The sequence below is a fragment of the Martes martes genome (assembly GCF_963455335.1).
Source record: "Martes martes genome assembly, chromosome: 1".
NCBI lineage: Eukaryota > Metazoa > Chordata > Mammalia > Carnivora > Mustelidae > Martes > Martes martes.
The window spans coordinates 205,562,377-205,584,313 of NC_137888.1; the positions used below are offsets into that span (position 1 = coordinate 205,562,377).

The 21,937-nt window shown below is 41.6% G+C and overlaps 2 protein-coding genes across 2 annotated transcripts in view; one reads left to right on the forward strand and one right to left on the reverse strand.

Moving 5' to 3' along the window:
- Positions 1-21,937, forward strand: part of LOC308340084 (olfactory receptor-like protein OLF4) — a gene marked incomplete at both ends in the record, with an annotated part of 133,927 nt that overhangs the window by 49,772 nt on the left and 62,218 nt on the right. The gene's annotated exons all lie outside the window — the stretch shown is intronic.
- On the reverse strand, positions 20,618-21,571 carry LOC308340169 (olfactory receptor 7A17-like; the record flags this gene model as incomplete). The annotated part of the gene is made up of 1 exon (XM_080799350.1): positions 20,618-21,571. Exon 1 carries the CDS (start codon positions 21,548-21,550, stop codon positions 20,618-20,620), a length of 933 nt encoding a protein of 310 aa, XP_080655476.1. The 5' UTR covers positions 21,551-21,571.

Here is a 21,937-nt window from a genome sequence, read left to right on the forward strand (position 1 = left end):
CGCGCATCTCAGGTAAGGTGCGCGTTCTGCCCTCTGGTGTGGCTCCCAGCCCCTCACAGGAGCTGGACTCCACTCGTTCTTGGGCTGGCGGCTCAGGGACCAAGACCTGGTTTCTCCACCGAACTCTCTGGCTCAGCGCCAGGGGAGGCTGTCCTGGCTCTGGGGACTTAAGCCCCTGTCCCTAGCTGCCCTGATTCCCACAATTTCCCCCCGCGATCCTTTGCTCTTTTGCTCTTTTGCTTTCAGCCAGACTTCAAGTTAATGCTGGTCCCCAGATGCAGGGCACTCTCGTATTGGGGTATTATTTTCCAATCGATCGCCTCTGGTGGCTCCCTCCCCCTTTTGGTTATCTTCCAATATCAGTCCGACGTTCCCACTTCACTTTACCTGCCCACTGGCGTCTTCTGCCCCCCGTAGAGATCCAGACGTGTATAATTCTGATCTCAGGCTGATTTCATGGGTGATCGGAGTTCTTTGGTAGGTAATCAGCTCACTTTAGGGTACAGGTTGAAACAGTGCCTCCTCCTACTTCCCCGCCATCTTGTCTCCCCTATGTAGTCCAATCTTAATTGTAGACATGGTGCTTGTTGCTAGCTAATGATCTGTCCACACTGAGTATGTGACTATGTGGTGGGCCTTGAGTGTCATTCTGTCAGGTTGTTTCTAGTTCTCAGGCTCTGTCAGGTTGTTTCTAGTTCTCAAGCTCTGTGGCATTGGTTTCAGCCATAAAATAATTTGGCCCTGGGGATATCTGGTGATCTCTGAATGGATGCTGCTGAACACCTACAGTCCAAAGGAAAGCACCCCCCCAAATCTTATCCTACCACAAACGTCAACCATAATACATGAGAAATTCATCTAGATCAGCATCTCTCCAACTTCAATGTGCCTGTGAATCCACACAGGTCCCACTATAAATGCAGAATCTGATCACAGGTCCTGGGTGGCCCAGAGATTCTGCCTTTGTTGCAAACTCTTGGATGATGTTGATATGCAGGTCCTGGTGTGTGGACAAGTCTTTGATTAGCAAAGCTGGGATACTGTGTTAGAGTTAGGTGTAGGGAGATTTAAGAGTTCTGCACCAAATATTGTCATAGCATGAAATTTTGAGGAAACCAGGTATTCACTCCTTCTTCAGGAGTGAATCTGTAAACTCTGTTTATTGCTTTCATTAATGACCAAAATAATGCACTTTTGAAAAAGACTTTGTAGTAGGCAGAATAAGATCTCCCAAATGTGTTCACATCTTAACCCCTGGTACTTTTATTTATTTTATTTATTTAAATTCAAGCTAGTTAACGTACAATGAATTATTAGTTTGAGGGGCAGTATTTAGTGATTCATTAGTTGTGTATAACACCCAGTGCTCATTACATGATATGTCCTCCCTAATGGCCATCACCCTGTTACCCCATCTCCTCACCCTCATCCCCTCTAGCAACCCTCAGTCCTCTATAGTTGAGTCTCTTATGTTTTGCCTTCCTTCTGTTTTTATCTTAGTTTATTTTTCCCTTCCTTCCCCTATGTTCATCAGTTTTGTTTCTTAGATTTTGCATACAAATGAAATCATATGGTATTTGTTTCTTTCTGACTGACTTATTTCACTTAGCATAATACACTGTAGTTCCAAGCACATTGTCTCAAATGGCAAGATTTCATCCTTTTGATGGCTGAGTAATGCTCCACTGTATATATGTACCACATCTTCTTCATTCATTAATCAGTTAATGGACATTTGGGCTCTTCTATGTCTTGACTACTGTGGAAATTGCTGCAATAAATATTGAGTTTCATGTGCCCCTTCAAATCACTGTATTTGTATCCTTTGGATAAATCCTTAGTAGTGTGATTGCTGAGTTGTAGGGTAGACCCATAAGCAACAATGAAATTGAATCAGTAATCAAAAGTATCCCAACAAACAAGAGTCTAGGGCTGAATAGTTTCCAGGGAATTCTACCAAACATTTAAAGAATTAATACCTACCTTCTGAAACTGTTCCAAAAACAAAAATGGAAGAAAAACTTCTAAACTCATTTTATAAGGTCAGCATTACCATGATACTAAAATCAGACAAAGTCCACAGTAAAGATGAGAATTACATACCAGTATCCCTGAGATGGATGTAAAAATTCTCAAGATACTAGCTATTCAGATGCATCAGTACATTAAAACATTTATTCACCGTGAAAAATTGGAACTTATTCCTATGTTGCAAAGATAGCTGAAAATCTGCAAATCTATCAAAATGATTGATTAATAAAAGAAATGAACCATACGATCCCCTTAATTGATGCAGAAAGAGCATTTGACAAAATATAACATCGATTCTTGATAAAAACCCACAAGACAGTAGGAATAGAAGGAATATACCTCAACATAAAAAAGGCAATGTAGGCATGTGTTGTGATGAACACTGGGTGTTATACATTAACTAATGAATCATTGAACATTACATCAAAAGCTAATGATGTACTATACAGTGGCTTACTGAACATAATAGCCCCTCCAAACCCAAAAAGGTCATGTAGGGTACACCCACAGCTAATATCAATAGGGGAAAACTGAGTTTTTCCCCTACGGTCAGGAACATGACAGGGATGTCCACTATCATTACTGTTGTTCAAGATAGTAATGTTGTTCAAGATAGTCCTAGCCTCAGCAATGAGATAACAAAAGGAAATAAAAGGCATTAAGACCAGCAAGGAATGAGTCAAAATATCACTCTCACAAATGGCCAACAGATACACGATGTTCAATATCCTTCATCATCAGGGAAATACAAATCAAAACCACAATCAGCTACCACCTCACACTTGTCAAAGTGGCTCAAAGTAACAGCCCATGAAAAAAGAGGTGCTGGTAAGGTGTTGGTGAGGATGTGAGGAAAGGGAAATCCTCTAGGTTCAATGGTAGGAGTGCAAGTTGCTGCAGCTACTCTGGAAAACAATATGGAGATTTCTCAAAAAATTCAAGATAGAACTATCCCCAGTACATTTAAGGTGTTATTTTTTATAGCAAAGAAGGATTAAGGTAGCAGATTGAACAAGGTTGCTAATCAGTTTCCATTAAGATGAAAAGATTAGCTATGGTTGTCCAGGTGGGACTAAGGTAATCACAATGGTCCTCCAAATGTTGATGAAGGAGACAAAAGAGTTGGTGTCAGAGAGATTTTGAAAATGCTGCCTCTCTGGCTCTGAAAGTGGAGGAAGAGCCATGAGCTAAGAATGCAGGCAGCCAAAAATTGAGACTAGAATTGGAAAGAAAACAGATTCTCCCATGAGCATCTAGAAAGAGCTCAACCCTACAGACATGTACTATTAGCCTGATAAGACTTCTTAGCCTGAAAAGAATTTCTTTTGCTTCCAGAGCTATAAGAGCACATATGTGTTTGTTTTAAGCAACTAGTGTGGGGATATTTTACAGCAGCAGGAGGAAACTCATGGACATAGTCAATAAAATTATTTGAGTATATATTTAGTTTTTCCAATTCATTTGTAGTTTCCCTTGGATGAGGGCAATTTACATTTAAAGAATTCACATTAATTAGGGGGGGAAACAAGATGGCGGGGAAGTAGGAGGAGGCGCCTTTTCAACCTGTACCCTAAAGTGAGATGATTACCTACCAAAGAACTCCGATCACCCATGAAATCAGCCTGAGATCAGAATTATACACATTTGGATCTCTACGGGGGCCAGAAGACGCCAGTGGGCAGGTAAAGTGGAGTGGGAACGTCGGACTGATATTGGAAGATAAACAAAAGGGGGAGGGAGCCACCAGAGGTGACCGAGTGGAAAATAATACCCCAATACGAGAGTGCCCTGCATCTGGGGACCAGCATTAACTTGGAGTCTTGTTGAAAGCACTCAAAAGTGCAAAGGATCGCGGGGGGAAATTGTGGGAATCGGGGCGGCTAGGGACAGGGGCTTAAGTCCCCAGACCCAGGACAGCCTCCCCTGGCGCTGAGCCAGAGAGTGCGGCGGAGAAACCTGGTCTTTGTCCCTGAGCTGCCAGTGCGCCCGAGAACGGGTGGAGTCCCGCTCCCGTGAGGGGCTGGGAGCCACACCAGATGGCAGAACGCGCACCTTACTGGAGATGTGCGCGTGCCTCAACCTCCCCTGAGAGAGGTGCACGAATGCCCAGCCTGGTGTTCTCGGACCCACGCGGCGATAGAGCCGATAGAGCCGATAGAGCTGGAGGTGCTGCGCCCCAAACCCTCCCCTGGGAGAGGTGCGCGCAAGCCCGGCGCTCTTAGCCCCAGCCAGCGGGAAAATCTCAGTGTGCGATCGCTGCTTGGAACCTCTCTGGCGGTCTGGAGCTGCCCAGACAGCCACAGCTGCCTTGGTTTTGCGTACAAGCAGGAGATCCTGCGTCCCCAGGGACCGCGACTCAGAACCTGCTCTGCCAGCGGCCCAGGGGCTGCAGCACCTGCAGGGGAGCAGACTGAGGCTTCTCTCTGAGAGGGAGGTCGGGGTGCAGTTTTCTTTCCTCTAAACCTCCAAAAACCATCAAAAGCTGTCAAGGCAAGGGAAAAGAAGTGAACAAACATAAAAACCTCCAGAGAAAAAAAACCTGAAAAAACTGTTTTTCTCAGAGCCCACCCCTTTGAGGGGGGCAGGAGGACTTAACTCAGGGAACATCATTGACTGAAAACCCACGTGGCAGCCCCCTCCCCCAGAAAACAAATCAGGAAAGAAAAAAAAAAGACTACAAGAGAACAACCACCACTACTTCATAGATACAACTTTTATTTTTAATTCTTTCCCACTATTCTGGTTCATTTTTTTAATATATAGATAATTTTTTAACCTATTTACCATCACAGTGAGATGTCCAGTACATCAAATTCCATGATAAACTTCTAACCTGAATTTTTTGATACATACACATGTGTTTTTCTTTTGCTTTTCTATTTTCTTAATTTTTAAAAAAAATTTTTAATTTAGTTTAGTCCAGTTTATTCCTTTTTTATTTTTATTTTCTAATATTAATATAGAGTTAAACTTCAAGGTAACCCCCTTTCTCCAAGCAATGCTACCCCTATAGGTGAACCAATTTTTAATCCCCCTTTTTCTTAGGAAAGTTGAGTCCTTTAACAAAGATATCAAGATACATCCAGGAAGAATCAAAATAACCTTCCTCGCCCACACCGAGAATCTATAACCATGCTCCCATCTTTTTCTTCTGCCAGTGTCTCTGTGTATTTATGTTTGTCTTGATAGTATATAAATCTTATACTTGGGGTTCTTCTTGACAAGGCTCCTCCTTTTTTTGCTTATATATATATATTTTCTCTCGTCATATACTTTTATCAGTCTTTTTGTTTGTCTGTTTTTGTTTGTATATGTCATAAATCTTACCCTGGGGCCCATTTGGGCTGAACCTTCTCTTTTATCTTCCCTTTTTTTCCTGTCTCTCTCTCTCCCTCTTTTTTCTTTTTCTTTTCTTTTTTCTCTCGTTTGGGTGGGGATTCCTGAGTGCTCAGAAGCGTTCCAGGGTGCACCTTGACTGCACCACGGTCGATACATCCAGCTACATCTGTCCAGTCGTCTCTCACCAAAATGACTAGGAGGAGGAATCCCCAGCAGAAGAAAAATACAGAGGATGGGCCTTCTGCAACAGAGCTAATGGCTATCAACATAGACAATATGTCAGAAAGAGAATTCAGGCTAACAATTATCCAGGCAATAGCTAGATTGGAGAAAGCCATGGATGACCAAATGGAATTGATTATGGCAGAATTGAAAGCCACCAGGGAGGATGTTCATAATGTTAGGGCAGAGCTGAAGGCCACCAGGGATGAGGTTCACAATGCTCTCAATGAGTTCCAATCTCATCTAAATTCTCTAAAAGCTAGGGTAACTGAGACAGAAGATAGAATTAGTGATCTGGAGGACAAACAGATAGAGAGAAAGGATCAGGAGGAAGCCTGGAACAAACAGCTTAGAAGCCACGAAAATAGAGTCAGGGAAATAAATGATGCCATGAAACGTTCCAACGTCAGAATTATTGGAATCCCTGAAGGGGAGGAGAAAGAAAGAAGTCTAGAAGATATAGTGGAACAAGTTCTTCATGAAAATTTTCCCAATCTTGCAAATGGAACAAGTGTTTATGTACTAGAAGTAGAAAGGTCCCCCCCCCCCAAGATTATAAATTCAAAAAAACCATCCAGGCACCTCATAGTAAAATTGAGGAATCATAATTGTAGATACAATCTCTTGAAAGATGCTAGGACAAAGAGGCTCCTTACATACAGAGGAAAGCCCATCAGAATAACGTCAGACCTGTGCACAGAGACCTGGCAAGCCAGAAAGGGCTGGCAAGATATATTCAGGGCAGTAAATGAGAAGAACATGCAGCCAAGAATACTTTATCCAGCAAGACTGACATTCAAAATGGATGGAGAGATAAAGAGTTTCCAAGACCGGCAAGGCTTAAAAGACTATGCAACCACCAAGCCGACACTGCAGGAAATATTAAGGGGGGTTCTATAAAAGAGGAAAAATCCTAAGAATAGCATTGAACAGAAATATAGAGACAATCGACAGAAAGAAAGACTTCCAAGATAACACAGTCAATAAAAACGTATCTCTCAATAATCACTCTCAATGTGAATGGCCTAAATGCACCCATAAAACGACACAGGGTTGCAGACTGGATAAAATGACAGGACCCATCCATATGGTGTCTACAAGAGACCCATTTTGAACCTAAAGATACACCCAGACTGAAAGTGAAGGGATGGAGAAGCATCTTTCATGCCAATGGGCCTCAAAAGAAGGCCGGGGTAGCGATTCTCATATCAGATAAATTACATTTTAAACTAAAGACGGTAGTCAGAGATACAGAAGGACACTACATCATTCTTAAAGGGACTATCCACCAAGATGATCTAACAATTGTAAATATCTATGCCCCCAATATGGGAGCAACCAATTACATAAGAAAACTATTAATCAAGATAAAGAGTCATATTGATATGAATACATTAATAGTAGGAGATCTTAACACGCCTCTCTCAGAAATAGACAGATCATCGAAGCAGAAAATCAATAAAGAAATAAGAGCATTGAATGACACATTGGACCAGATGGAACTCATAGATATATACAGAACATTCCACCCTAAAACAACAGAATACTCATTCTTCTCAAGTGCACATGGAACCTTCTCCAGAATAGACCACATACTGGGTCACAAATCAGGGCTCAACCGATACCAAAAGACTGAGATTATTCCCTGCATATTCTCAGATCACAATGCTTTGAAACTGGAGCTCAGTCACAAGGAAAAGTTCAGAAGGAACTCAAATACCTGGAAGCTAAAGACCACCTTGCTTAAGAATGCTTGGATCGGGGGGAGGAGTCAAGATGGCGGAGAAGTAGCAGGCTGAGACGACATCGGGTAGCAGGAGATCAGCTAGATAGCTTATCTAACCATTGTGAACACCTATAAATCCAACGGGAAATCGAAGAGAAGAAGAGCAACAATCCCAGAAACAGAAAATCGATCACTTTCTGAAAGGTAGGACCTGCGGAGAAGTGAATCCAAAGCGACGGGAAGATAGACCCCGGGGGGAGGGGCCGGCACCCGGCAAGCGGCGGAGCGACGGAGCACAAAATTGGGACTTTTAAAAGTCGGCTCCACTGGGAGACATCGCTCCAGAGGCTAAACTGGGGGGAAACCCAGGCGGGGTCAGCATAACCCCAGGACCCGCGGGGTCACAGAAGGACTGGGGGTGTCTGAGTGCCGCAGAGCTCGCAGGTATTAGAGCGGGGAAGCCGGCTATAGCGACAAAGCCGAGGAGTGAGCTCTAAGCCCGGGGTTACCTTGTGCCGGTCGCAGGCTGGGTGGGCTCGGAGCGCGGCCGGAGGCCACGGAGACAAAAGCGACCCGGCGCTTTTCTCCAGCTCCAACAATTGACTGCTTTCCTCGAGGCGCGACCGCAAGCCAGGGAGGCGGGGCTATTGGGCGCTTTGCTCTGAGAGCGCACTGAGGAGCGGAACCCCAAGCTCTCGGCTCCTCTGGGCCGAGAGATTGGGAGGCCGCCATCTTCATTCCCGTCCTCCGGAACTCTACGGAAAGCGCTCAGGGAACAAAAGCTCCCGAAAGCGAACCCGAGCGGATTACTTAGCCCGGCCCCTGGCAAGGGCGGTGCAATTCCGCCTGCGGCAAAGACACTTGAGAATCACTACAACAGGCCCCTCCCCCAGAAGATCAACAAGAAACCATCCAAAACCAACTTCAGTCACCAAGAACAGCGGAATTCCACAGCAGGAGAAAGCAAATCCTACCTGGACAAAATGACAAGGCGGAAAAACTCACCTCAAAAAAAAGAACAAGAGGCCGTACCGAAGGCTGGAGACCTAATCAATACAGACATAGGTAGCATGACAGATCTAGAGTTCAGAATGACAATTCTCAAGGTTCTAGCCGGGCTCGAAAAAGGCATAGAAGATATTAGAGAAACCCTCTCCGGAGAGATAAAAGCCCTTTCTGGAGAAATAAAAGAACTAAAATCTAACCAAGTTGAAATCAAAAAAGCTATTCATGAGGTGCAATCAAAAATGGAAGCTCTCACTGCCAGGATAAATGAGGCAGAAGAAAGAATTAGTGACATAGAAGACCAAATGACAGAGAATAAAGAAGCTGAGCAAAAGAGAGACAAACAACTACTGGAACACGAGGAGAGGATTCGAGAGATAAGTGACACCATAAGACGACACAACATTAGAATAATTGGGATTCCAGAAGAAGAAGAAAGAGAGAGGGGAGCAGAAGGTATATTGGAGACAATTATTGGAGAGAATTTCCCTAATATGGCAAAGGGAACAAACATCAAAATCCAGGAGATGCTAAGAACGCCCCTCAAAATCAATAAAAATAGGTCCACACCTCGTCACCTGATAGTAAAATTTACAAGTCTTAGCGACAAAGAGAAAATCCTGAAAGCAGCCCGGGAAAAGAAGTCTGTAACATACAAGGGTAAAAACATTAGATTGGCAGCGGACCTATCCACAGAGACCTGGCAGGCCAGAAAGAACTGGCATGACATATTCAGAGCACTAAACGAGAAAAACATGCAGCCAAGAATACTATATCCGGCTAGGCTATCATTGAAAATAGAAGGAGAGATAAAGAGCTTCCAGGACAAACAAAAGCTGAAAGAATTTGCAAACACCAAACCAGCTCTACAGGAAATATTGAAAGGGGTCCTCTAAGCAAAGAGAGACCCTAAAAGTAGTAGATCAGAAAGAAACAGAAACAATATACAGTAACAATCATCTTACAGGCAATACAATGGCACTAAATTCATATCTCTCAATAGTTACCCTGAATGTTAATGGGCTCAATGCCCCAATCAAAAGACACAGGGTATCAGAATGGATAAAAAAACAAAACCCATCCATATGCTGCCTCCAAGAAACTCATTTTAGACCCGAAGACACCTCCAGATTTAAAGTGAGGGGGTGGAAAACAATGTACCATGCTAATGGACATCAGAAGAAAGCTGGGGTGGCAATCCTTATATCAGATCAATTAGATTTTAAGCCAAAGACTATAATAAGAGATGAGGAAGGACACTATATCATACTCAAAGGGTCTGTGCAACAAGAAGATCTAACAATCTTAAACATCTATGCCCCTAACATGGGAGCAGCCAACTATATAAACCAATTAATAACAAAATCAAAGAAATACATCGACAGTAATACAATAATAGCAGGGGACTTTAACACTCCCCTCACTGAAATGGACAGATCATCTAAGCAAAAGATCAACAAGGAAATAAAGGCCTTAAATGACACACTGGACCAGATGGACATCACAGATATATTCAGAACATTCCATCCCAAAGCAACAGAATATACATTCTTCTCTAGTGCACATGGAACATTCTCCAGAATAGACCACATCCTGGGTCATAAATCAGGTCTCAATCGGTACCAAAAGATCGAGATCATTCCCTGCATATTTTCAGACCACAATGCTCTGAAGCTCGAACTCAATCACAAGAGGAAATTTGGAAAGAACGCAAATACATGGAGACTAAACAGCATCCTTCTAAAAAATGAATGGGTCAACCAGGAAATTAAAGAAGAATTGAAAAAATTCATGGAAACAAATGATAATGAAAACACAACAGTTCAAAATCTGTGGGACACAACAAAGGCAGTCCTGAGAGGAAAATATATAGCAGTGCAAGCCTTTCTCAAGAAACAAGAAAGGTCTCAAATACACAACCTAACCCTACACCTAAAGGAGCTGGAGAGAGAACAACAAAGAAAGCCTAAACCCAGCAGGAGAAGAGAAATTATAAAGATCAGAGCAGAAATCAATGAAATAGAAACTAAAAAAATAATAGAACAAATCAACAAAACTAGGAGCTGGTTCTTTGAAAGAATTAATAAGATTGATAAGCCCCTGGCCAGACTTATCAAAAAGAAAAGAGAAAGGACGCAAATAAATAAAATCATGAATGAAAGAGGAGAGATCACAACCAACACCAAAGAAATACAAACAATTATAAGAACATACTACGAGCAACTCTATGGCAACAAATTTGACAACCTGGAAGAAATGGATACATTTCTAGAGATGTATAAACTACCACAACTGAACCAGGAAGAAATAGATAACCTGAACAGACCCATAACCAGTAAGGAGATTGAAACAGTCATCAAAAATCTCCAAACAAACAAAAGTCCAGGACCAGACGGCTTCCCAGGGGAATTCTACCAAACATTTAAAGAAGAATTAATTCCTATTCTCCTGAAACTGTTCCAAAAAATAGAAATGGAAGGAAAACTTCCAAACTCATTCTATGAGGCCAGCATCACCTTGATCCCAAAACCAGACAAGGATCCCACCAAAAAAGAGAATTACAGACCAATATCCTTGATGAACACAGATGCGAAAATTCTCACCAAAATACTGGCCAATAGGATCCAACAGTACATTAAAAGGATTATTCACCACGACCAAGTGGGATTTATTCCAGGGCTGCAAGGTTGGTTCAACATCCGCAAATCCATCAATGTGATACAATACATTAATAAAAGAAAGAGTAAGAACCATATGATACTCTCAATAGATGCTGAAAAAGCGTTTGACAAAGTGCAGCATCCCTTCCTGATTAAAACTCTTCAAAGTGTAGGGATAGAAGGCACATACCTCAACATTATCAAAGCCATCTATGAAAAACCCACCGCAAATATCATTCTCAATGGAGAAAAACTGAAAGCTTTTCCGCTAAGGTCAGGAACACGGCAGGGATGTCCGTTATCACCACTGCTGTTCAACATAGTACTAGAAGTCCTAGCCTCAGCAATCAGACAACAAAAAGAAATTAAAGGCATCCAAATCGGCAAAGAAGAAGTCAAACTATCACTCTTTGCAGATGATATGATACTATATGTGGAAAACCCAAAAGGCTCCACTCCAAAACTGCTAGAACTTATACAGGAATTCAGTAAAGTGTCAGGATATAAAGTCAATGCACAGAAATCAGTCGCATTTCTTTACACTAACAACAAGACAGAAGAAAGAGAAATTGAGGAGTCAGTCCCATTTACAATCGTACCCAAAACCATAAGATACCTAGGAATTAATCTAACCAAAGAGGCAAAGAATCTATACTCAGAAAACTATAAAGTACTCATGAAAGAAATTGAGGAAGACACAAAGAAATGGAAAAATATTCCATGCTCATGGATTGGAAGAACAAATATTGTGAAAATGTCTATTTTACCTAAAGCAATCTACACATTTAATGCAATCCCTATCAAAATCCCATCCATTTTTTTTAAAGAAATAGAACAAATAATCCTAAAATTTATATGGAACCAGAAAAGACCTCGAATAGCCAAAGGAATATTGAAAAAGAAAGCCAAAGTCGGTGGTATCACAATTCCAGACTTCAAGCTCTATTACAAAGCTGTCATCATCAAGACAGTATGGTACTGGCACAAAAACAGACATATAGACCAATGGAACAGAATAGAGAGCCCAGAAATAGACCCTCAACTCTATGGTCAACTAATCTTCGACAAAGCAGGAAAGAATATCCAATGGAAAAAAGACAGCCTCTTCAACAAATGGTGCTGGGAAAATTGGACAGCCACATGCAGAAAAATGAAATTGGACTATTTCCTTACACCACACACGAAAATAGACTCAAAGTGGATGAAGGACCTCAATGTGCGAAAGGAATCTATCAAAATCCTTGAGGACAATGCAGGCAGCAACCTCTTTGACCTCCACCGCAGCAACTTCTTCCTAGGAACATCGCCAAAGGCAACAGAAGCAAGGGCAAAAATGAACTATTGGGATTTCATCAAGATCAAAAGCTTTTGCACAGCAAAGGAAACAGTTAACAAAACCAAAAGACAACTGACAGAATGGGAGAAGATATTTGCAAACGACATATCAGATAAAGGGCTCGTATCCAAAATCTATAAAGAGCTTATCAAACTCAATACCCAAAGAACAAATAATCCAGTCAAGAAATGGGCAGAGGACATGAACAGACATTTCTGCAAGGAAGACATCCAGATGGCCAACAGACACATGAAAAAATGCTCCACATCACTCGGCATCAGGGAAATACAAATCAAAACCACAATGAGATACCACCTCACACCAGTCAGAATGGCTAAAATTAACAAGTCAAGAAATGACAGATGCTGGCGAGGATGCGGAGAGAGGGGAACCCTCCTACACTGTTGGTGGGAATGCAAGCTGGTGCAACCACTCTGGAAAACAGTGTGGAGGTTCCTCAAAAAACTGAAAATAGAGCTACCCTACGACCCAGCAATTGCACTCCTGGGTATATATCCTAAAGATACAAACGTGGTGCTCCGAAGGGGCACGTGCACCCGAATGTTTATAGCAGCAATGTCCACAATAGCCAAACTGTGGAAAGCGCCTAGATGTCCATCAACAGATGAATGGATAAAGAAGATGTGGTATATATACACAATGGAATACTATGCAGCCATCAAAAGACATGAAATCTTGCCATTTGCGACGACGTGGATGGAACTAGAGGGTATCATGCTTAGCGAAATAAGTCAATCGGAGAAAGACAACTATCATATGATCTCTTTGATATGAGGAAGTGGAGATGCAAGGTGGGGGGGTTTGGGGGGAGGTAGGAAAAGAAAAAATGAAAAGATGGGATTGGGAGGGAGACAAACCATAAAAGACTCAATCTCAAGAAACAGACTGAGGGTTGCGGGGGGAAGGGGGATGGGAGAGGGTGGTGGGGAAATGGACATTGGGGAGGGTATGTGCTATGATGAGTGCTGTGAAATGTGTAAACCAGACGATTCACAGACCTGTACCCCTGGGGATAAAAATACATTATATGTTTATTAAAATAAAAAAATTAAAAAAAAATAAATAAATAAAAAGTAAGATTTACATGAAGATGACAAAAAAAAAAAAAAAAAAAAAAAAAAAAAAAGAATGCTTGGATCAACCAGGAGATCAAAGAAGAACTTAAACAATTTATGGAAACCAATGAGAACGAAGACACTTCACTCCAAAACCTATGGGATACAGCAAAGGCGGTCCTAAGGGGGAAATTCATCCAAGCCTCCCTCAAAAAATTGAAAAATCCAGAATACACCAGCTGTCTCTACACCTTAAAGAACTGGAGAATCAACAACAAATCAAACCAACTCCACACATAAGAAGGGAAATAATCAAGATTAGAGCAGAGATCAACGAGGTAGAAACCAGAGATACAGTAGAATGTATCAACGAAACTAGAAGCTGGTTTTTTGAAAGAATCAATAAGATCGATAAACCATTGGCCACACTAATCCAAAAGAAAAGAGAGAATGCCCAAATTAATAAAATTTTGAATGAAAAGGGAGAGATCACAACTAACACCAAGGAAGTAGAAACAATCATCAGAAGCTATTATCAACAGTTATATGCCAATAAGCTAAGCAACCTACATGAAATGGATGCATTCCTGGAAAACTATGAACACCCAAATTTGAACCAGGAAGAAATTGACAACCTGAATAGACCGATATCTAGTAACGAGATTGAAGCAGTGATCAAAAACTTCCCAAAAAACAAGAGCCCAGGACCTGACGGATTCCCTGGGGAATTCTATCAAACTTTCAAAGAAGAAATAATACCTATTCTCCTGAAGCTGTTTCAAAAAATTGAAGCAGAAGGAAAACTTCCAGACTCTTTTTATGAAGCCAGCATTACCCTGATCCCCAAACCAGGCAAAGACCCTACCAAAAAGGAGAATTTCAGACCGATATCACTGATGAATATGGATGCTAAGATTCTCAACAAGATCCTAGCAAACAGGATCCAACAGCACATTAAAAAGATTATCCACCATGACCAGGTGGGATTCATCCCTGGGTTACAAGGATGGTTCATCATTCGCAAATCAATCAATGTGATAGAACAAATCAATAAGAGAAGAGAGAAGAACCACATGATCCTCTCCATTGATGCAGAAAAAGCTTTTGACAAAATCCAGCATCCGTTCCTGATTAAAACACTTCAAAGTATAGGGATAGAGGGAACATTCCTGAACTTCATCAAATCTATCTATGAAAGACCCACAGCAAATATCATCCTCAATGGGAAAAAGCTTGCAGCCTTCCCGTTGAGATCAGGAACACGACAAGGATGCCCACTCTCACCACTCTTGTTCAACATAGTATTAGAAGTCCTAGCAACAGCAATCAGACAACAAAGAGAAATAAAAGGTATCCAGATTGGCAAGGAAGAAGTCAAACTCTCTCTCTTCGCAGATGACATGTTTCTTTATATGGAAAACCCAAAAGACTGCACCTCCAAACTACTAGAACTCATACAGCAATTCAGTAATGTAGCAGGATACAAAGTCAATGTCCAGAAATCAGTGGCTTTCTTATACACTAACAATGAAAATACAGAAAGGCAAATTAGAGAATCGATTCCATTTACTATAGCACCAAAAACCATAAGATACCTCGGAATAAACCTAACCAAAGAGGTTAAAGATCTGTACTCGAGGAACTACAGAGCACTCCTAAAAGAAATTGAAGAAGACACAAAAAGATGGAAGACCATTCCATGCTCTTGGATCGGAAGAATAAACATCGTTAAAATGTCTATACTGCCCAGAGCAATCTATACTTTTAATGCCCTTCCGATCAAAATTCCACCAGTATTTTTCAAAGAGCTGGAGCAAATAATACTACAATTTGTATGGAATCAGAAGAGACCCCGAATTGCTAAGGAAGTGTTGAAAAACAAAAATAAAACTGGTGGCATCACGTTACCTGATTTCAAGCTTTACTACAAAGCTGTGATCACCAAGACAGCATGGTACTGGCATAAAAACAGACACATGGACCAGTGGAACAGAGTAGAGAGCCCAGATATGGACCCTCAACTCTATGGTCAAATAATCTTTGACAAAACAGGAAAAAATATCCAGTGGAAAAAAGACAGTCTCTTCAATAAATGGTGCTGGGAAAACTGGACAGCTATATGTTGAAGAATGAAACTTGACCATTCTCTTACACCGTACACAAAGATAAACTCGAAATGGATAAAAGACCTCAACGTGAGACAGGAATCCATCAGAATCCTCGAGGAGAACATAGGGAGTAACCTCTTTGATATCAGCCACAGCAACTTCTTTCAAGATATGTCTCCAAAGGCGAAGGAAACAAAGGCAAAGATGAACTTCTGGGACTTCATCAAGATCAAAAGCTTCTGCATAGCAAAAGAAACAGTCATCAAAACAAAGAGGCAACCCACGGAATGGGAGAAGATATTTGCAAATGACAGTACAGATAAAATGTTGATATCCAGGATCTATAAAGAACTCCTCAAACTCAACACACACAAAACAGATAATCATATTAAAAAATGGGCAGAAGATATGAACAGACACTTCTCCAAGGAAGACATACAAATGGCTACCAGACACATGAAAAAATGTTCATCATCACTAGCCATCAGGGAGATTCAAATCAAAACCACATTGTGATACCACCTTACACCAGTTAGAATGGCCAAAATTAGCAAGACAGGAAACAACGTGTGTTGGAGAGGATGTGGAGAAAGGGGAACCCTCTTCCACTGTTGGTGGGAATGCAAACTGGTGCAGCCACTTTGGAGAACAGTGTGGAGATTCCTCAGGAAATTAAAAATAGATCTTCCCTATGACCCTGCAATTGCACTGCTGGGTATTTACCCCAAAGATACAGATGTAGTGAAAAGAAGGGCCATCTGTACCCCAATGTTTATAGCAGCAATGGCCACGGTCGCCAAACTGTGGAAAGAACCAAGATGCCCTTCAACGGATGAATGGATATGGAAGATGTGGTCCATATACACTATGGAGTATTATGCCTCCATCAGAAAGGACGAATACCCAACTTTTGTAGCAACATGGACAGGACTGGAAGAGATTATGCTGAGTGAAATAAGTCAAACAGAGAAAGTCAAGTATCATATGGTTTCCCTTATTGGTGGAGCATAACAAATAATATAGAGGACAAGGGTAGATGGAGAGGAGAAGGGAGTTGAGGGAAATTGGAAGGGGAGGTGGACCATGAGAGACTGTGGACTCTGAAAAACAACCTGAGGGTTTTGAAGGGGCGGGGTGGGAGGGTGGGGGAACCAGGTGGTGGGTATTAGGGAGGGCACAGATTGCATGGAGCACTGGGTGTGGTGAAAAAACAATGAATACTGTTACGCTGAAAATAAATAAAAAATTAAAAAAAAAAGCCAAAAAAAAAAAACCACATTGAGATACCACCTGACACCAGTTAGAATGGCCAAAATTAGCAAGACAGGAAACAACGTGTGTTGGAGAGGATGTGGATAGAGGGGAACCCTCTTCCACTGTTGGTGGGAATGCAAACTGGTGCAGCCACTTTGGAGAACAGTGTGGAGATTCCTCAGGAAATTAAAAATAGAGCTTCCCTATGACCCTGCAATTGCACTGCTGGGTATTTACCCCAAAGATACAGATGGAGTGAAAAGAAGGGCCATCTGTACCCCAATGTTTATAGCAGCAATGGCCACGGTCGCCAAACTGTGGAAAGAACCAAGATGCCCTTCGACGGATGAATGGATAAGGAAGATGTGGTCCATATACACTATGGAGTATTATGCCTCCATCAGAAAGGACGAATACCCAACTTTTGTAGCAACATGGACAGGACTGGAAGAGATTATGCTGAGTGAAATAAGTCAAACAGAGAGAGTCAAGTATCATATGGTTTCACTTATTTGTGGAGCATAACAAATAATATAGAGGACAAGGGTAGATGGAGAGGAGAAGGGAGTTGAGGGAAATTGGAAGGGGAGGTGAACCATGAGAGACTATGGACTCTGAAAAACAACCTGAGGGTTTTGAAGGGGCGGGGTGGGAGGGTGGGGGAACCAGGTGGTGGGTATTAGGGAGGGCACAGATTGCATGGAGCACTGGGTGTGGTGAAAAAACAATGAATACTGTTACGCTGAAAATAAATAAAATATTTAATTAAAAAATGAAGTAGTAAGGCCATAAATTGGCTGAGACAGAAGAGCATTACTGCCAAATACAACACCATTGATGAAACTTAGATACAAAATTTAGGGATTCACTCCTGACCATAGACATATGAGGAACACAGCAGAGATCAGAAATGCTTCCCAGAATATAATGCCATTTGATTGTAAAGGTATTATTGATGAGGAGAAGAAAGGCAAAGAGAAATATAAGTAAAAGTCAGTCTCCTAACAATCTGCAGCCCCTGATGAATTCCTCAGACATTTACAGAGTGACGCCACGCCAGGAACTCATGGCTGACTTAATGTTGTTTCATTAAAGACTAACAGCAATCTTATATTGACAATAACCAGACCTCTAAGGTCTTATAAACCTCACATTCAGCATACAGAAATTCCTTAGAAACTTACATTATCTCTACCCCCTGCCTCCTTCCACAAACTCAAAGTATAGAATCAGTCACTTTTCACAATCCCAGTGCAGCTTTTCCTGTCCCCGGGTCTTTCCCCATACTATAATTAAAACATCTCTTTGCAGCAAAACTGTCTCAATAATTCTTTCTTGACCATTGCCTTTGGCCAACCCACACCCATATATGATATCCCATTTGACAAGGATAGCCTGTTATACAGCAAGAGATGACTGACACAGTGATCTAAGCAAAGAGACATGAGTCAGTTAGAACACATGTTGCTTTTATTTGTGGCACCTAATTTGACAGATGAGGGGACCCAGTCATGATATTTCTGTTATTCAAGTTTATTTCTGATGACTTTATGAGCAGGTGACTATATGTGGGCTTCCTTCTAGGTCACTGGGAGAGTTTGAAGGACATGCACATTTCTGCAGAAGAACTGGTGACTAAGAACTGGTGACTGGCAGGCCATCCAGTTCTCCCATTGAGTGTCCTCTGATCATGCAGGTGGAAGAGATTTTTGACCAGGAAGAGGTACAAAATGGGTGATGTTGATACTGTTCATTTGCCATCCGTTAGCATTTGTGACAAAATTAGGAAAAGGGGGTTATTTTGTGTAACAATAGAGAGAGTCATATTAGCAGGTAACATTGGATGTTTTCAAGTAGAAATAGGAAGATACTGGATTATAAAACATAGAAGACTTTAACCAACCCTTCACCTCAATGAATAAACCTCTTCAGTTGTGGACATCGGTCTTCCATGCTTCAATAAATAGAAGCACAGCATGAACTGTGATGTAAAAAAAAATGAAAGAAATATTTTGTGTTGTAACAAAATGAGTGTTTTGAAATTTTGCTTCATCATACTTATGGTCATCCTGACACTAAGAACTTATAAAGTCAATCTATTTATCCAAATTTGTCTTTCCATGTAGACTGCACTAGGAGAGATATTCTTGCTAAACAGTGTTTGCCAATGTCTGTGGTAGGAATTCTGGATACTGATTTGAATCACAGTAAATATAAAATCAGATGAAAATTGAGAGGGAGGCAAACCATAGCGATGCTGAACTCTAGGAAACAAACTGAGGGTTGCTGGAGGGCTGGTGGGTGGGGGGATGGAGTAACTGGGTGATGGGCATTAAGGAGGGCACGTGATGGGATGAGCAAGGTGTTATATGCAACTGAAGAATCAGTAAATTCTACCACTAAAACTGAGGGAGAGCGAGAGAGTGAGAGCGAGAGCGAGAGAGAGAGAGAACGAACCCAGGAGCATGTTTGTAAAGTGCCTGAAATTAAGTTTTTTATTTCTGAGACATGCGATTCAATGACAACCATGTTGAGTAAACATTTTGTCAATTGTGGGACACTATTACCAGATAAGCCCTCAGAGTGCCCCCAGCTGTGAAGTACCTCTTCATAAAGCCCTGGGTAACCTTGACACTGACACATGAGGGACTCTGCTTTTCCCCTCCAGCACCCAAATTCTAATCATATGAGATTCCCCAATAAAGCATGAACTCACAAACCCCTAAATACTCTAGCGATGGACCCTAACAAAGACAAATCCTTCAGTGATGCTCCCTCTTTCTCCCTCTCAATGTCTCTCTCCACCTCTAAGACTTTCCGGAGTGGCTTTTGGGCATCCTATGTGTCCTCCAGGACCTGTGAGGAATGAAACTTGGGTTTTTAGAGTTCTTTGATGGGTGTTGTTGAGGTGTGTCTTGCAATCACAATGAGAACACAAGGGCAGGTGCAGCCACAGCAGAAGCCTAGGTCAGAGACGCATCTGCAGGAGTATTCACAAGGGCATGGGTGCAGGGGAATGTCTGGGCTTTCCTAGCCTGAGCCACACTGTCAGTAACATGAGACATAAAAGGAACAGTGTTAGAGAGTCCACATTATCAGGAAGGTGATAAAGGTAGTAATGTGAAGAGTGACAGACTCTAGGTGAAATCTGGGGTTTGGTATTCTCCTCTATAATAAAGTTATGTGAAAGTCTTACTGGCTAAAGTAGTGTTTTCCATATGGAGAATACAACTTATAACTTCTTCTTCCTTTTTTTTTTTGGTGGCTTATTTTATTTATTTATTTAAAAAAATTTTTTTCAGCATAACAGAATTCATTGTTTTTGCACACACCCAATGCTCCATGCAATATGTGCCCTCCTTAATACCCACCACCCAGCTCCCCCAACCTCCCACCCCCCGCCCCTTCAAAACCCTCAGATTGTTTTTCAGAGTCCATAGTCTCTCATGGTTCCCCTCCCCTTCCAATTTCCCTTAACTTATGACTGTTCTTTTGGGAAATTAAGGGACAACTTACTTGGCATTGTATAAGTCATTTGAAATGAAATTAGTTTGAAGAAATCCAACTTGCCCCTTGTAAGAAACTTCCAGACATTTGTGACCCAAGGTTTGGGAAACCATTAGGAATATATGAAGATGGATAAAGGGGAATCTGTCTATATATCAGATAGAGCAGAAGTTTAATAAAATGAGTTACTTAAATGTGTGGAAAAGTTGAATTCAAATGAATGGAAATTGCAGGAATTAAATGGAAGGAGCAGATTCTACTTCCACAGTCTGATCAAAGAATGTCAGTTCCTGACTCTGAGACTGTGAACCTTGCAATCATGGGCACTTCTTCAACCCCAGGGGCATTGACCCTTAAATCACTGGAACCCCAACAATTCTTTTCAGAGCGCTCTTTATGTCTCTGTTCCTCAGGCTGTAGATGAAGGGGTTGAGCATGGGTGTGACCACCGTGTACATCACCGAGGCCACTGCACTTGAATGGGAGCTCTGGGGAGAAGCAGAGCTAAGGTATACTCCTAAGCCTGTACAATAAAATAAGGAGACAACTGAAAGGTGAGATGCACAGGTGGAAAATGCTTTATACTTGCCTTGAATTGATGATATTTGACATATGGAGGAAACGATCTTAGAATAAGAGTAAAGGATCCCAGGCAGGGGAGCAACACCCAGCAGCACAGTTGCAAAATACATCACCATGTCATTAAGAAACTTGTCAGGACAGGCTTGCCCAACTACCTTACTGAGTTCACAGAAAAAATGGGGGATTTCCATGCCTGTACAGAAGGACAGACGCAATGTCATTAAGCTCTGTAACAAGGAATTCTGAGCACTGATGATCCAGGACACCAGAACCAGCAGTCCACAGAGCCGGGGGTTCATGATGACTGTGTAGTGCAGAGGGTGACAGATGGCCACGAAGCGGTCATAAGCCATCACAGTCAGGAGAAAATCATCCCAGCCTGCAAAGAGTAGGACAAAGTATATCTGTGTGATGCAGCCTGCATATGTTATGACTTTGCTGTTATTCTGAATGTTCTGCAGCATCTTGGGGACAGTGGTGGAGGTGAAACAGATGTCTACAAAAGACAGATTCGCAAGGAAGAAGTACATGGGGGTGTGGAGATGGGAGTCTGCGGTGACAGCCAGAATGATGAGCAGGTTTCCACACACAGTGATCAGGTACATAGAGAGGAAAAGCCCAAATATGAGGGGCTGCAGTTCTGGTTCCTCTGATAATCCCAGAAGAAGAAAGTCTGAAATTCCGGTACCATTGCTTGGTTCCATGAGGTGGTGGTGACTACAAGGAAAGAAAAGAAAATGAAATAATAATTTTTAAGCAAATGAGCTTCATTTATGTATTTATTATCTTTCATTTTTTATTTTTAAAGTTTTTATTTAAGTTCTAGTTAGTTAACTGACAGTGTAATATTCATTTTATGTGTACAATATGGGGACTCAACACTCCACACAACAAATGGTGATTATCACGTGTCCCCCTCTTAATCCCCATCATTTATTTCTTCTATCCCCCCACCACATCCCTTCTGGTAAACATCAGTGTGTTCTATGAAGTTAAGAGTCCATTTCTTGGTTTCTCTCTCTCTCTCTTTTTTCCATTTTGCTCATTTGTTTTGTTTCTTAAATTCCACATATGAGTGAAATCATATGGTA